Raw genomic sequence first — 14,797 nt, 5'->3', positions numbered from 1 at the left:
ACATATAATATTATGATAAAGTCTCACTATTATAAGAATAAAGACTAAGGGAAAAACATTTATTTGCATTTTATATTATATTTTATTTACTTATGATAACCATAATGACAATCAATATATATGTGTGTATATATATATATATGTATATATGTGTATATATATATGTATATGTATATATGTATATATGTGTGTGTGTATATATATATGTTTGTATATATGTGTGTATATATGTATATATATGTATATATATATATATGTGTGTATATGTGTGTATATATACATATATATGTATATGTATATATATGTATTTATGTGTGTATATATACACGTATATATATGTATATTATTATTATTATTATTTTTAATTTTTTTAAATTAGACCCTACAGTATTTCAGGCCTCTATCAAACGGTTGAGATGTCTGTTTATAATAATAAACCTGGTGAGTAAAGAACAACATTCACATTAAGCTCGATGCATTTTTCAGTGACATATAGTGACTTAAAGTGCGGTCGACCAAAATGTTTGCGTCGTACCTTTAAAGGGTTAACGTTAAAGAGATCAACAGAAGAAAAACGATGGTTTGTGAACCGCTGTCATTAAAGCACCCGTACGTCGTTTCCCGTCTGCAAACAATAGCTTTAACTTTTTAATCTGCTGCTTTTTTCTGTTGCCGTTTGTTCCTCCACGCCGTTCGACAACAATCAACCGCGCTCTCCTTCAAAAATGGTTGCCCGTGTGTGAGTGCTCCTCCAGAATGCTGCATGCTGGGTACTTTTATTTTTTGGGTGTAATTTCCAGTGAATAGGGCGCTGATTTTCATGAAAGCGGCGATGATGATGATGATGATGATGATGATGATCATCACTTCATTCATTCATTCAGTGCTCGGAGAAAGAAAGAAGGACATAAAACAGCTTCACGCCGTGAGATCTGATCATTTGTGAAGGAGGGAATAAAAAAGACATTTAATTTGACTCTTTTTTTTCCCCCCTTTCCCTTTAAATCCCAGCTCTAAAATATGAAGCTATAGGAGGAAGTGTGAAATATTCTGCCTCCTTTGTTGTAAATGAGGAGATTGGGCCGTTACAACTCTGATGTAAGATGGTGACGGAAATGAACGGCACAAAGGGGTAGAATAGGTCACAGTGACACAATCTGGGATTACTTTCTTTCTCAGGGATGAAAAAAAAAAAAAAAAAAGGTGGTGGTGAGGCGCCGCAGTAGATCAGTGTGACATCACAGTCGCTGTGCGTCTGCGGGGCCTGAATGGTTCATTCCACCCACTCCGTGCAGCAGCTCTAATAACCTCAACGTCACTTTCTGCGATCATAATTCCATAACCCTAATTCCACCCGAAGATACGACGCGTCAATATGACATCACATTCGTAATCTGTCTCTTATTATTAGTATTTTTCTTTTTTTTTTTATTATCATTATAATAAAAAAAAAAACATCTCAAACTGCCAAACTGAAGAAAAACACATTTCTGCTTCATAGAAATAGAAATAGAAATAAGTCACAATATTGCCAGAGGAAAAGAAAAGTCACCATATTATAAGAATATAATTGTTGTAATATTGAAAAAATAGTTGCTAAAACAAAGAAAACAAGGACATAATATTACAAGAAATTAGTGGGAGGGAATAAAGTCATAATATTATGATTAAAAAGCCGCAAATAAAAAGAAAAATAAAGTCATGTTGTGATTAAAAACGAAAATAAAGTTAGAATATTGCAATTAAAAAGTTGCAAAATACGAAGAAATTAAAGTCGTAATGTTACGAGAGAAAAAAAGTCAATATTTCCAAAGAAAGTTGTAATATTACAAGAAAATCCTTGTGAATACTGCAAGAAAAAGGCTGCAATATTCTGAGAAAATAAGTAATAATATAGCCAGAGGAAAAAATCACCATATTATAAGAATATAATTGTTATAATATGTTTTTAAAAGTTGCAAACACAAAGAAAAATATTACATAATATTACAAGTAATAAGTGGGAGAAAATAAAGTCATAATATTATAATTATGATTAAAAAGCCGCAAATAAAAAGAAAAATAAAGTCATATTGTGATTAAAAACGAAAATAAAGTTAGAATATTACAATTAAAAAGTTGGATTATTATGAGAATTAACTTGAAATTGGTGTTTGCCTTTAAAAAAAAAAAAAAAAAAATAATAATAATAATAAATATACATATTTTTCAGTATGGAAACTTATTCTCTGTCATGTTCTTGGCATATGTAAACGTATTATAACTTAATTATTATTATAATTATATATTATGATCGTCTGCACACATGAAAACATAACAGACCTGAGGAGACAGTGACCACAGCTGCCTCTAGGGGGAGCTGAAGCACAACACATCTCTCTGCCTGTGGTTTCTTTCCCTGTAAAACCCTCAGTGGCCACTTTATTAGGTACACATGACGCATTCATTCATTTCTGACAATATCTATATAGCGTCTCAGACCTGAAATAAAGCAAAATCTGGATTATACTAAAGAAGCGGAGCATGTTTAACAAGAGGGAATAAAAGGTTTTCTTGTTTTATGAAGTGAATCTGGAGAAAAAGCAGAAAATAATGATCTTATTAATTTGTTTAAAAAAAAAAACAACAGAAAACTATCTCAATAATTCAGAGAGGAGAGCAGGATTAAAATATATATATATATATATATATATATTTTTTTAATTCAGAAATACACAGCTTAATTAATTAAAATACCTAATTATTTTTTAATCTGTTTTCTGGTGGATTAATCATCAATATGAATCGTAATATCACATCACTATTGACACAAGCATGTAATCAGATACAGACTTTAATCATAATCCGTCACCGGCGGCTGTCACGCGCAGGTGACCCGGAAGAACTACGTTTCCCACAAGGCATTGCTCCGTCAACAAGGAAGCGGGTTCATAGGTAAGACGAGGAGAAGTTTCCTAATTCTTCCTGGTTTGAAGTGTTTTCTCGCCGGAAAATACGGCTTTTTTCCTCCACATTTGAAACGTTTTAAGACGGTTTTGTACACGCGAGGTGTTTTTTAAACGAGGTATTACGACTTTACGTCTGTTAAACGAGCGACATTTACGTCTTTAAAGAGCGCGTTAGCTCAGGTAGATAAGACCGAAGTCTGTTGTTGTGGCTGCTGCTGCTGCTGCTGCTGCGGGAGCACAGCGGTTTTATGGAGGTGGTGGTTGTGATAATAAGAAATATAATTACTAACTTTACACCACAAGTGTTCAAATGTAGTCGTTTATGGGGAAAATGTGGCGGCAGGAGAACCGAACAGTCTGTGTGAGCGACGAGAAACACCGTGTGTGAGCGCCACACACTGGAGGACGACACACGAAACGAGTCTTCGTTGAGAAAACACGCAATTTAAAGTCGCGCTGCGTGAAAAAACAAATAATGCGTTATGGTTTCAGGGTCAAAGTTTGGTTTTAAGTTCGCTGAACCGTTATACACTGTTCGGCTCAAGTTTGAATAGTTTGCTAATAGTGGAAAACACCTTAAATAGCATTGTTTGGTCATTGTTTTTATTATTATTCTGTATAGGTGCCGTCAATTTATGTGTAAATTAGTTATTTTTTTTGTGGTCAAATTTGTCCCAAACCCGTTCATAAAGACTTTGTGTCCACCAATCTATGTCTAAAAGTGACCTCAAATACACAAAAATGAAAGTAAAAGTGTTGTTTGTGGGTTTATTTTCAAATGGATCAAACCAAAGATGGAAAATAGGGAGTTTTTGAATGAAATCCACAACTTTATGTATGCTTAAGTGAAGTGAATCTTAATAAGTATGTTGCAAACATACTTTTACTGACAGTTTGGCTCAAGTTTGACCAGTTTGTGATGTTTTACAGCAGTAAAAAAACGACCCTAAAGATCATTATTTTCATTTCCATCACTCAGTGTGTTCATTGTGAATCTGTGTCATCGACGAGGAAACACTGCAGTAACTCTTTCACAACATATGACGTTAGATTTAAGTTCACTTCACCTTTAAAATAAAGTTTTTCCACATATGAAATCAGTAAGAATCTAAATGTTTTTGACTGTCTGTGGTTGTCGTGTGACTTGACGCTTCTTAAACATGTGATATTAACATCCTAATGAGCGCGTCAACCAGTTGGACCCGTTGATCTGTAGTCGTGGTTCTCTGCAAAGTCCTCGTTTAAATATTTTTGTCGATTCACGATGAGAACTCACTCACATTGTCTTACACAGTCTGTCGAATTGATCGGAAATGCTTCGTTTTCCAAGTTGTGGTCACGCTGTTCGAGGAAAAACAACACGCAGTGGTTTGTTTCTCACACACAGTCTTCAGAGTCACATTTGACCCATTTTTGACATTTAACAACACTATAAAATCAATTAAATGGTTTGTTTTTTAAAAGTCTTAAATAGTTGAAGTGCTCCATTGCTACTTGTTGTCTTGGCACATTCCTGCATTTGTGGCATTAATTAACAATTTTATGATTTCTGGAGCAGAGAAACCAGAAAATATTCACATTATAGAAGCTGAGAGATTATAACTTTTACTTATTATTAATTATTTAAAGGAAAACACTCAAACCAGTTAATTATCGTTGCAGCCCTTCAATAAAAGTATTTTAAACTTCTATGTTTTTGTAAAAGTACTACAAATATTTCTACATAAAGGTATATGTGGGTCAAATTCCGGCTTTAGAGAGTAGAATAGAAACTCAGAAAGCCTTTGTGTCACATGTGTGTTTATTTCTTTATGATTAAGGGTCAGAGTTCAAATAACCTCGACTCTGTCACGAGGAACTGTAAAAGCTATGAAAGCGTGAAGAGAATTCAAAGGTAAAACACGACGTGTGTTTATTAATTTACACTCTTATTTGCAGGCAGCAGATGCAGCAGGAGGTCCTCTCCTCCTCCTCCTCCTCCTCCTCCTCCTCTTTCTCCACCTCCTCTTTCTCCACCTCCTCACCACCACAACAACATCACAGCCTCCTCCCGCTCACACACCTCGACACCACAGCCCAATGTGGAAGTGAGACTTCAGCAGAAGTGGACGAGAATCAAGAAGTGAGAGTGAGTAGTAACGCAGGGCGTGAGTGAGTGTGTGTGTGTGTGTGTACTCTTGTCTTTCTATGCTTGTGTGGACCACCACCTGGAAAAACACCTTTTTCATGGGGATATTTTTCCTTGTGGGGACTTTATACCCCGTCCCGAACGTGGTCCCCGCAATGTGGTAAAAACATTGTGTCTGTGTGTGTGTGTGTGTGTGCTCTTGTCTTTCTGTGCTTGTGTGGACCACAACCTGGAAAAACACCTTTTTCGTGGGGACATTTTTCCTTGTGGGGACATTATGCCCCGTCCCGAACGTGGTCCCCACAATGTGGTAAAGACATGTAGATGTGTGTGTGTGTGTATGTATGCTCTTGTCTTTCTATGCTTGTGTGGACCACCACCTAGAAAAACATATTTTTCGTGGGGACATTTTGCCTAGTGGGGACATAATGCGCGGTCCCAAACATGGTCCTAACAATGTGGTAAAAACATGTAGATGTGTGTGTGTGTGTGTGTGTGTATGTGCTCCTGTCTTTCTATGCTTGTGTGGACCACCACCTGGAAAAACACCTTTTTCATGGGGACATTTTTCCTTGTGGGGACATTATGCCCAGTCCCGAACGTGGTCCCCACAATGTGGTAAAAACATCATGTAGTACGTGCTCTTGTCTTTCTATGCTTGCGTGGACCAACACCTGGAAAAACACCTTTTTCATGGGGACATTATGCCCCGTCCCGAACATGGTCCCCACAATGTGGTAAAGACATGTAGGTGTGTGTGTGTGTGTGTGTGTGTGTGTGTGTGTGTGTGTGTGTGTGTGTGTGTGTGTGTGTGTGTGTGTGTGTGTGTGTGTCAGTCATGAGGTAAATCCGTGACACGTCTGTGATGAGTTCTGCAAAGTAAGGGAGTTTTCACTCTCTTTTTACAGCTGCTGTGGAGGTAAGGTGTCTCTCACCGTTCTGCTTGTTCCTGACAAAAGTTAAACCTTTAATTATACGTAGGACTGATGTTTTTTTTTTTTTTAATTATTATTATATATATAATATATATATATATATATATATTATTTTCTCAACCAAACATGTCAGAAAATGTTGTAAAGTGTGGATCTGTGTTTCCCAAACCTTCAAAAATGATGATGTTGGCTAACCGATAAATAGTTGATAAATCATTGCAACAGTCCTAACAACAGGATCAGATATGTACTGTTATTAACAGTATACAACATAACTTTGTTTACTCATTCATCGTAACGCTTTTTTTTCTGATTTTTGGAGTATTTTCAAAATAAATGTCTGTGATTTTACCTTTTTAAATGGCATACTAATATAAAAAAAGAAAAGAAGCTAATTTAATTATGATATATTGGTTTGAGTGGGACTTTTATGACAAAGTTGACTTTGTTCTTGCTTCTTTGCTCCACAATAGAACAATGCTGGGTTTTATATATATATGTATTTTATTTATAACTGATTCAACTTGAAATGTAATTGTGAGTTAATCGTGAAGCAGTAAATATACATGACGCACACAAAAAAGTCTTAAAATGACATAAATCAATCCCTCAAAAGTCTTAAAAATGCTAAATTTAGGATTGGGAAGTTATGATTTATTTCTGATGTTGTAATTTTAAACCCCTTAAATAATTGTTTCCTTTTTAAAAGAAAAAAAAAGATATAATTCAGCGATTATAGCGGAACCAACGTTCTGTCGTAACAGTCTTACGAGATGAATGAATGAATGACGCGGTTTTTTCCACATGGCAGAAACCAGAAAACAGGCAATGTGTTCGAGTCACGGCGTATTTTGAACAAGGAGTGATTCAAGCGTGACACGATGGGAAATACACGGAAAATCTACTTGTGTTTTCTTTGTGAATTTGGTCTTGCGTGGTGATTAAAAAACGCTTCACTGCTGTGATCCACCATGGTTTCTTTTAATCCCTGTGTAGTCCAGAGTATACCTGTCTAGATTTTGATTGTATTTACACCGTTTATTCACTCACTAACAGGAGCAGGAACATGTGTTTACCCTGGAATAATCTATATTTTAGCCGAAAATAAAACATGTTCTTGAAATAAGCTTTTTTTTTTTAAAGACACAACAACATAAAAGGTATAAAACATAATAAAATAATGTCGTAAAAATCCAGATTGTAGTATCCAGGTGCTTTATGTTTCTGATTTCATGTGTTTTTTTTTTTTGTTCTAGCTTAAAATCGCCCCCACGATGAGGTCCATCGTCGTCTTCTACATGTGCTACCTGCTGTGTCTGTGCGTGGGCGTGGCCTGCGTGGCGTGCGTGTGCGTGTGGAACAGCCGGTGGCGCGGCGGCTTCGCCTGGGACGGCTCCGGCCTGCAGTTCAACTGGCACCCGGTGCTGATGGTCACGGGCCTGGTGGTGGTCTACGGCATGGGTGAGTCCACCCGGGGATTAGATGATCTTAAAGCGTCAAATGTTTTTTAGTGTGTATCTGCATCATTACCTTGTTTATGAAGCCCTGAAGGTTCTAAACAAACAGTTCAGTCACTGCTGAGAACACTGTGTTTTATTGTAATCTCGGGCTCAACGAGATCTCTGAAAAAACCCGGTCCGGTTACGTAAACAGCGGTTCTCCTGAACAGCAGATCCTCCTGCTCCGGGCACTAGTCCGGGCACATCCGTTTGCGTACATTGAACCGCAGAAGAAGAATAACGTCCGTTGTGGAGGTGTTTCACGAGCAACAGTGTCTTCTGACTCTGGGTCTGACTCCGGGTCAAAGGTCGTCAAAGGGACTGAGGCGGGGAGTCGTGAAGAAGCTATTTTTAAACACTGTTAAAACAATGTTTTGATAATGAGGAGCAGTGCATCCACCGTTCCAGGGGGGGGAGCTGTGATTCTGAGAGCTGGTGTGCTGAATATGTCACTTCCGGGTACTGGCCAATCACAAGACAGTCTGTCTTCTGGGTGAGAGAGTTGAGTCTGAAATATCGCGGCTGGGAAACAGCGTCAGAAAAGAGGATTTCAATCAGCTCGTTTACAGCAACTAGGAGGTTTTTGAGCATAAAAACAAGTTAATGTATGTAAGTAGACCTCCATAACTAACATATATGTGCAACAGGACCACTCTGTGTGACCTTTAAGACGTAATAATCCTTAATCTTTTGCAATGAAAATAACAATAGAGTCAGTCATGACTTCATCTTCACCTTCAACCTGGACACTTCTACCAAATATAACATAAGTAATACATAATAAAACTGAACTTTGGACATGTCTGACATTAGATTTTTACCATTTTATACCTTGTTGCTGTGCCTTTAACTCTAACTAATGTTGACTTGACATCAAAACAATAATAATAATGAGGGTTTTGAGGATAAAGGGTCACATACAGGACATAGAACTGATCTAGAACCACAAAGTAAATCTGATTTTGTGTTCTCTGACATGGTGTTTTCACACAAGACAAATTTAACCCGGGTTTCACGCATTAATATGAATATTCTGCACAGCAAAGTGATCAAAACAAATCAGAACAGGAACTGTGAAGGCTCTGAGCTCCTGGTGTTAGATCTTATTTTACCATGAAACGAGCTACAAATGGCAGAGGTTTGCAGCAGTGAGTCATTATGTCATTTATGATATAACAGAAGTGAGAAACAGAAATGAAACTCTGCGATTTAAACGATGACTTTTTTCCGCGTCTTGTTGTTGATACGTCATCATCGTGACTGCTGCTGTGTAGAGTTTTGTGACGTCATAAATTCATATAATTCCACCCACTTTTGAACCTGCACAGGTCAAACCACCCGTGAGTAATAAAAGTGCACACAGGTGACCATATAATACACTTCTAGAATGAACTTTCTTTCTTTAATAGCGTGGTTAAAAACATGTCACTCTATGCAGACGACTTCACGGTTCATTATTATGTCCATGGTTGGTGAAGAGGCCTTAGGAGGAAGTATCTAGTTCTTGCTTTTAGGTGGTTGTGATGGGTACGATGTGATTAGTTCTTCACTTTATTCTAAGGAGACGAGTATTTAATTTACCTTTTAAATCAACCAACTTTAAATATGGAGGCCACTGTCGTCACAGTTTCTCCAAAAAAATAACATTTTACAATCATTCGACAACAGCTATGAGTAAATATTCCCCATTAGAGTGGTCTGCTGTTGTCTGTCTGATGTTTGCAACTTGGTACTCGGCGCTGCCCCCTAGAGGAAGTAGGCGTTCCAGTTAAGTTTTCTTACCAGGCAGTGTTGTTTTTGACAACCATCTTAGATTTAGTCTTAGTCTTAGTCTTTTGGACGAAAAATGCTTATTAGTTTTAGTCACATTTTAGTCACTTCTATATGTGATAGTTTTAGTCCAAACTCAAAAAGGATTTAGTCTAGTTTTAGTCGAAAAAAGAAGTATAGTCTTTTAACAAATTAATTTAGGTCAGTTCAGTACTAGGTAAGTATTGGAGATTGTTGTTGGGCAGTGTCGCACATAAGTTGTGAAAATAGCAGCAGATCTATAAGTTCAACACACTGTGATCTTGCAGATTGGCTATTATTACACACAAGGAGATGACCACACTGTCACTGAATGTAAACATGGCTAAACATGCTGCTAAAGAAACACACACACATAATGAATTGACGTTAGCGTAACAAAAGCTAACTTTAGCCACTTCTACTAACTACTGTGTCCAGTTATTGTCGTGTCCTGCTTTCTTTCTGCCGCTAAATAATCCATCTGTTTGTTGTTTGCTAACACGTTAGCATAAAGATCGCTAGCTTAAAATGCTAACGACTAAGTACAGCCACAGTTCAGTCCCTTTGTGGGATTCCTTGTCCATCGTCATTCAACGGTGAACACACAAAAACTCACACACTTCTCGTCATCAAAGAGTCACGTTTATATCGTCGCCGTCTCGTTATCGTCATGAAAAAAAGTGGCGTCAACGAAAAAAAAATTTCGTCATCGTCATCGTTGACAACACCGTTACCAGGAACTTTCAACTTTCTTGTCGCGTCTCCCCCTGCAGGTGCCGTGCTGTACCGCATCCCTCTGACCTGGGGCGAGAACAAACTCCCCTGGAAGATCCTCCACGCCGCGATGATGCTCGCCGCCCTGGTCCTGTCGATCCTCGGACTCTGTGCCGTGTTTGACTTCCACAACGCCAAGAACATTCCCAACCTCTACTCCCTTCACAGCTGGATCGGCATCGCTGCCGTCGCGCTTTTCGCCACACAGGTAAGCATACGCGTCGTGTACTGATGGACTGAATCACTTACGATCAGAGCCGAGTTGCTCAGCTCTTCTCGGGTGTCTGTTCTTTTGTACCGTGTAGTGGGTGGTGGGCGTGGCCGGCTTCCTCATGCCCTGCTCGCCCGTGTCGCTGCGCAAGCTCCTGAAACCCGCCCACGTGTGGATGGGCAGCGTCATAATGCTGCTCAGCATCGCCTCCTGCATCTCGGGAATCAACGAGAAACTCTTCTTCTCTCTGTAAGTGTGTGGAACCTATCGTATCATTTTTGAGGGCGTTAACGGGCATGAAAACTCTTGAAACTTTGCACGAAGGTCAGGTCTGGCCAAAATGAGATATTGGCATAGTTCCTGGAACTGTGCCTTGCTCAAGGGCTCTGTGGCGCCCCCTAAGGTGAAAACTGTTGAGTTAAGGATGTTACAGACCATGACGACCCTAACCATGGCCTCAACTCAAGGAATTCAGCCATTTTGGCGATTTGCACCCTACGTGAATGAGTGTGAACTGTCTTTTCCCACTGCATCTTCTTCCTTCCCAGGGTAGCCAAGGGGTTTCTCCTAAAATCTCCTAAAAGGTCTTTAATACAGTTTTTAAAGGTCCTCAAAATCTATTATCGTTAGTTTTATTAAAAACATGCATAAACCTCAGTCTCGCTTTGAAATGTTTCTATTTTTTCAGGATGCGATAACAACAATAACTACAACACGGAACTAAAGTAGTCCACCTGTGCTGCCCGGGGACAATTTATCGAGCACCACTAGCTAGCGTGCTGTGCCCGCGCGCGCCGCGGTGTGTTAGAGCTTAGCATAGCAGCGGAGAAAACTTAACGAAAGCCCACAGCTAAGCTGAATTGTTCAAGTTCTCCAATTTTTCTTCATGTCTTTTGTACTTTTTTGCCAGTATGGATGTGAAATGTGTCTTAAATTGTATTCATTATGGTCTTAAAAAAAGTCTTAAAGAGTCTTAAATTTGACTTGTTGAATCCTGCAGAGACCCTGCCTTCCTCTAACTGACAACGGCTTCTATTTCCAGCGTCAAACTCACGATTTTCCCCATCTCTTTTCCCACAGTACAGGAAAAACCAACGAAACTCATCCGTACGCGAGTTCCCCGCCTGAGGCTTTGTACGCAAATTCGCTCGGCGTTCTCATCGTGGCGTTTGGTTTAATTGTCCTGATGATTTTGTCCAACCAGCAGTGGCAGCATCCAGACTCTCGGCAGCAGAGTACGGTCTACACGGTGAGACCACCTTCACCTTTAGTGCATTCAAATATCAAATGTGTTAAAAAGTGTGTCATTTAATCCAACATTTTCTCATAATCCTGATCTGCGTTCCCTCCACAGCCACTGCTCCACGAAGAAGAGGAATGAAGGAATGAAGGAAATTACAGATTACAAAAGCCTGAGATCATGTGAGAATGATTCACGTCTGTAAATATTTATTTGGAATTATATTTAATATTGTTTTGTTTGCTCCCCCCCCCCCAAAAAAGTAAAATAAAAGTTTGATGAAGAATTTCCCTTCCTCTCTTGTTTTGGTGTTCACTGATTTTCAGAAAATAGAGAAATTGGTATATTCCGTTGTCTAATTTGAGTTTCTTATGTCACCTAAATGTCAGTTAGAGTTGTGATTCTCCACAGACTCTTTTGTGTAACACAGAAGTAGCGTGAAGGGAGCGAAGAGGAAGTTGAAGCAGTGGGTGGTTTTTCCACCACTGAGATCAACAGACTGTTGTTAGTGTGAAACCGCCATCATCAGGTGTCACGGGGTGGATTCGTCGGTTCTGCTCGCTCCCGTGAGAACCACAAAGGACGGTGTCCTCGTTTGTTGTCCGTCACCTTGATTTGGTTCCTTATAGATCCAGATGATGTGAGGTTGGTGTATGTACAAACCCAGAAAGGGACAGTCCTTAAAAAGTTTTTATTTTTTTCCGAGTTTTAATTGACAAACGTTATTGTATACGATGATGTAACTCGTACAGAAAAGAGCCTGTATATCCTGCTGAATGTTACTCCAAAATTCCAATATTAGCTCTTAAATCACAGTTTTACATGAAGAGGAAATGTCCTGTCGTCCACAGGGGGGCAGCAGAGTCAAGTCCAGTCAAGTTGAGGTCTTTAATGACAAAGTATGCCTTGTGCACATCATTTAGGCACAATTTCAGGAAAGAATGACGGAAGTAAAGTGTGGTATTATTATTATTTATTTTCTGACATTTTATGGACTAAACGATAAAGTAATTGACGGATTATAATCGATTTTGAGAATAATCGTTAGTCTGCGGTCGTAGAACTAACGAATCAACTTGTGCCTCAAAACACAACGGTAGGAAACGCGGTGACGCAAAGATGGCCGCCCTCCGAAAACACAACACAAAGACGAGGTACGTATGTGTACATACATGGATATGGGTAGTATTTTCAAATTCAGCCAAATTAACCATTAAATCAATGTTATTGTGATTTTAACACTACGATTACACTGATTTGAATGTATTTTATCTATGCAGGTTCTTCTTATGTTTCTATTCTTATATCCTCTCATGGATTAATAAGTGTTTAACTTTAAATGCGTTCCCTTGCACATATTTAATAGTCTTTATTTCCTTATCTTGTTTGTATTTTTCTACGTTGTTGTGATTTTATGCTTCTGTAACACTGTAAACGCTCCCATATGATATGGATTAAGGATTATTTTATCTCCAAACCCTTCTTTTTGTGTCTAATTCATAATTCTCTTCTTTTCTTCAACAGTCTTTGAAAGCAGCTTCACTTAACTCTAACTCGACCCCCCCCCCCGTTGCTTTTTGAGGGACTGTTTCTTCCACGTCCCGGTGATGTCATGGGGAAAGTGGGCGTCGGGTGGGGGCGGGAACCAGAGCGCCAGGTGGGCGGGGCCAGAGCTGAACAGCCTGGTTCAGATTAACTACGAGAGGGAGTGAAAGTTATCAGTGAAGCTGCAGAGAGAGAGAGACGGTCCTGACTGAAGTGCTGCAGGAAAACAGTGAGTTATTCCTCTTTGTGTTGTTATTGTTGTTGTAAAAGTGATGATGCAAGTGTGTGTGGTTTATTCACTGATAAAAGTCATGTTCTTTTGACTTTTCAGCGCCTTAAATGTGAATATTTTATGGGAAAGAAATGTTGTGAAGAACTTTTTGTGTGAACCAAACACTCGTTCATCGACTATAAAAAAATATATAATTAGAGTTGCAGCCCTGGTGTTTTTGCAGTGCTGTTTTAATGGTTACATCATGATGGTCGGATAAGAATGATGGAGGGCGTGTGTGCGTGATTCATGTTCATGTTATATTTACTCCTCCGTGGTAAATTAAGCACTTTGAAACAACCTCAGTCGAACAAAGTGCTGTACAAACGAGACATATTGTGGATAAAGTAAGCTTAAGTTCAGAAGTGAAGTTTTTAAGTGTTAAAAAGTTGTAGAAAGTTTACGTTAAAATAATCTTTAAACAGGGACGACGTGATTCTGCAGCAGTTTATCTGGATTACATAAGAGCTGCACACTAAGAAAACTTCACTTATCTATCAGATGATCATCACAGTTTACTTTGTGAGTTATCAGGCATTATTTTTAAGAGTATAATTGTGATAATTGGCCAGTTGCTTCTTATTTATGCAATTTATGTTCGCATAAACTATTTAATTAACTGTTTTACATGTTTGTTAAATACATTTATGTTGAGTGTATCACAGCTTGGGCACAAAATGTGTATTGGACGTGTTTTTTAAATAGATTTTTTGTGATATGTTGCCCAAACAAAAAGGCATCAAGCGTTAATCGGTCATAAATCCACATCATCTCCATCATCTCTACCTTTTGCATAATTAGACAAAACTGTCCTTGACTGCAGATATTTAGAACAATCGTTGCTTCATTTGTCGACTAATTTATTGGTTGTTTTGTCTTTAAAATGCACAATATTGTGTAAAATGTCAAGCAAGAAGTGAATTCTAGTGTCCCCGCCCGCCCCTGCTCTGCTCTGCTGCTGTATAAGCACAAACGCTCCCTCAGTCAGCTATGACAGTGTTACTAATGATGATTTTCTCGATTAATGATTAATCCGGTACTTGTTTGGATCCTAAAATGCCAGAAAACGCAGGTAAAAATGTTGATTATTGTTTCTCAAACCAAAATATATTCGGTTTTGATGATTTATTTGTTATATAGAGCAAAGAAACGAGAAAATATTCACATTTCAGACGCTAAAATAATCAGAAAAACCTTGTTGTTAATGGGCATTTTGAATAGAGAAAAGAGTTTTCTGAGATTGTGCAGAGAAGCTGCTGACATTCTTATACAGTGACATTTTGACCTCTTCAGCCAGGCTTCATCCCCTCCAGCAGCAGGTGGGGGATACACATGAAGTCCTATAGGAACTAAATATACATATTTATATACATGGAGGCCACATAAAGGCGTCCCAACTCTTGGCTGAGCCAGCATTTAGACTTAATTTGAAAAATAACAATTGTTTTTTTTACC

At 38.5% G+C, this 14,797-nt stretch overlaps 2 protein-coding genes across 3 annotated transcripts in view; both read left to right on the top strand.

Annotated features, from left to right (window-relative positions):
• The first annotated feature begins 4,890 nt into the window (after positions 1-4,890).
• On the top strand, positions 4,891-11,776 carry cyb561a3a (cytochrome b561 family, member A3a). The gene is made up of 6 exons (XM_083904452.1): positions 4,891-5,076; positions 7,268-7,472; positions 10,075-10,283; positions 10,381-10,535; positions 11,367-11,535; positions 11,641-11,776. Exons 1-6 carry the CDS (start codon positions 4,894-4,896, stop codon positions 11,665-11,667), a joined length of 948 nt encoding a protein of 315 aa, XP_083760578.1. The 5' UTR covers positions 4,891-4,893; the 3' UTR covers positions 11,668-11,776.
• A 1,493-nt stretch (positions 11,777-13,269) lies between these two features.
• Positions 13,270-14,797, top strand: part of loxl2b (lysyl oxidase-like 2b) — a 32,572-nt gene continuing 31,044 nt past the window's right edge. For both annotated transcript variants that reach the window (XM_083904835.1, XM_083904834.1), the window contains exon 1: positions 13,270-13,300. The gene's annotated coding sequence lies outside the window, so the exon portion shown is untranslated. The remainder of the gene's footprint in view (positions 13,301-14,797) is intronic.

The sequence above is a fragment of the Microchirus variegatus genome, assembly GCF_963457635.1.
Source record: "Microchirus variegatus genome assembly, chromosome: 18".
NCBI lineage: Eukaryota > Metazoa > Chordata > Actinopteri > Pleuronectiformes > Soleidae > Microchirus > Microchirus variegatus.
This window is presented reverse-complemented; position numbering and strand designations above follow the sequence as displayed.

What these genes read in the sequence shown, in the direction of transcription:
- cyb561a3a (XM_083904452.1), top strand. Translation starts at nt 4,894, where the DNA reads ATGCAGCAGGAGGTCCTCTCCTCCTCCTCCTCCTCCTCCTCCTCCTCT. An exon ending in TCGCGCTTTTCGCCACACAG is followed by an intron (nt 10,284 to 10,380) that starts GTAAGCATACGC and finishes TGTACCGTGTAG; the next exon opens with TGGGTGGTGGGCGTGGCCGG. An exon ending in GAGAAACTCTTCTTCTCTCT is followed by an intron (nt 10,536 to 11,366) that starts GTAAGTGTGTGG and finishes CTTTTCCCACAG; the next exon opens with TACAGGAAAAACCAACGAAA.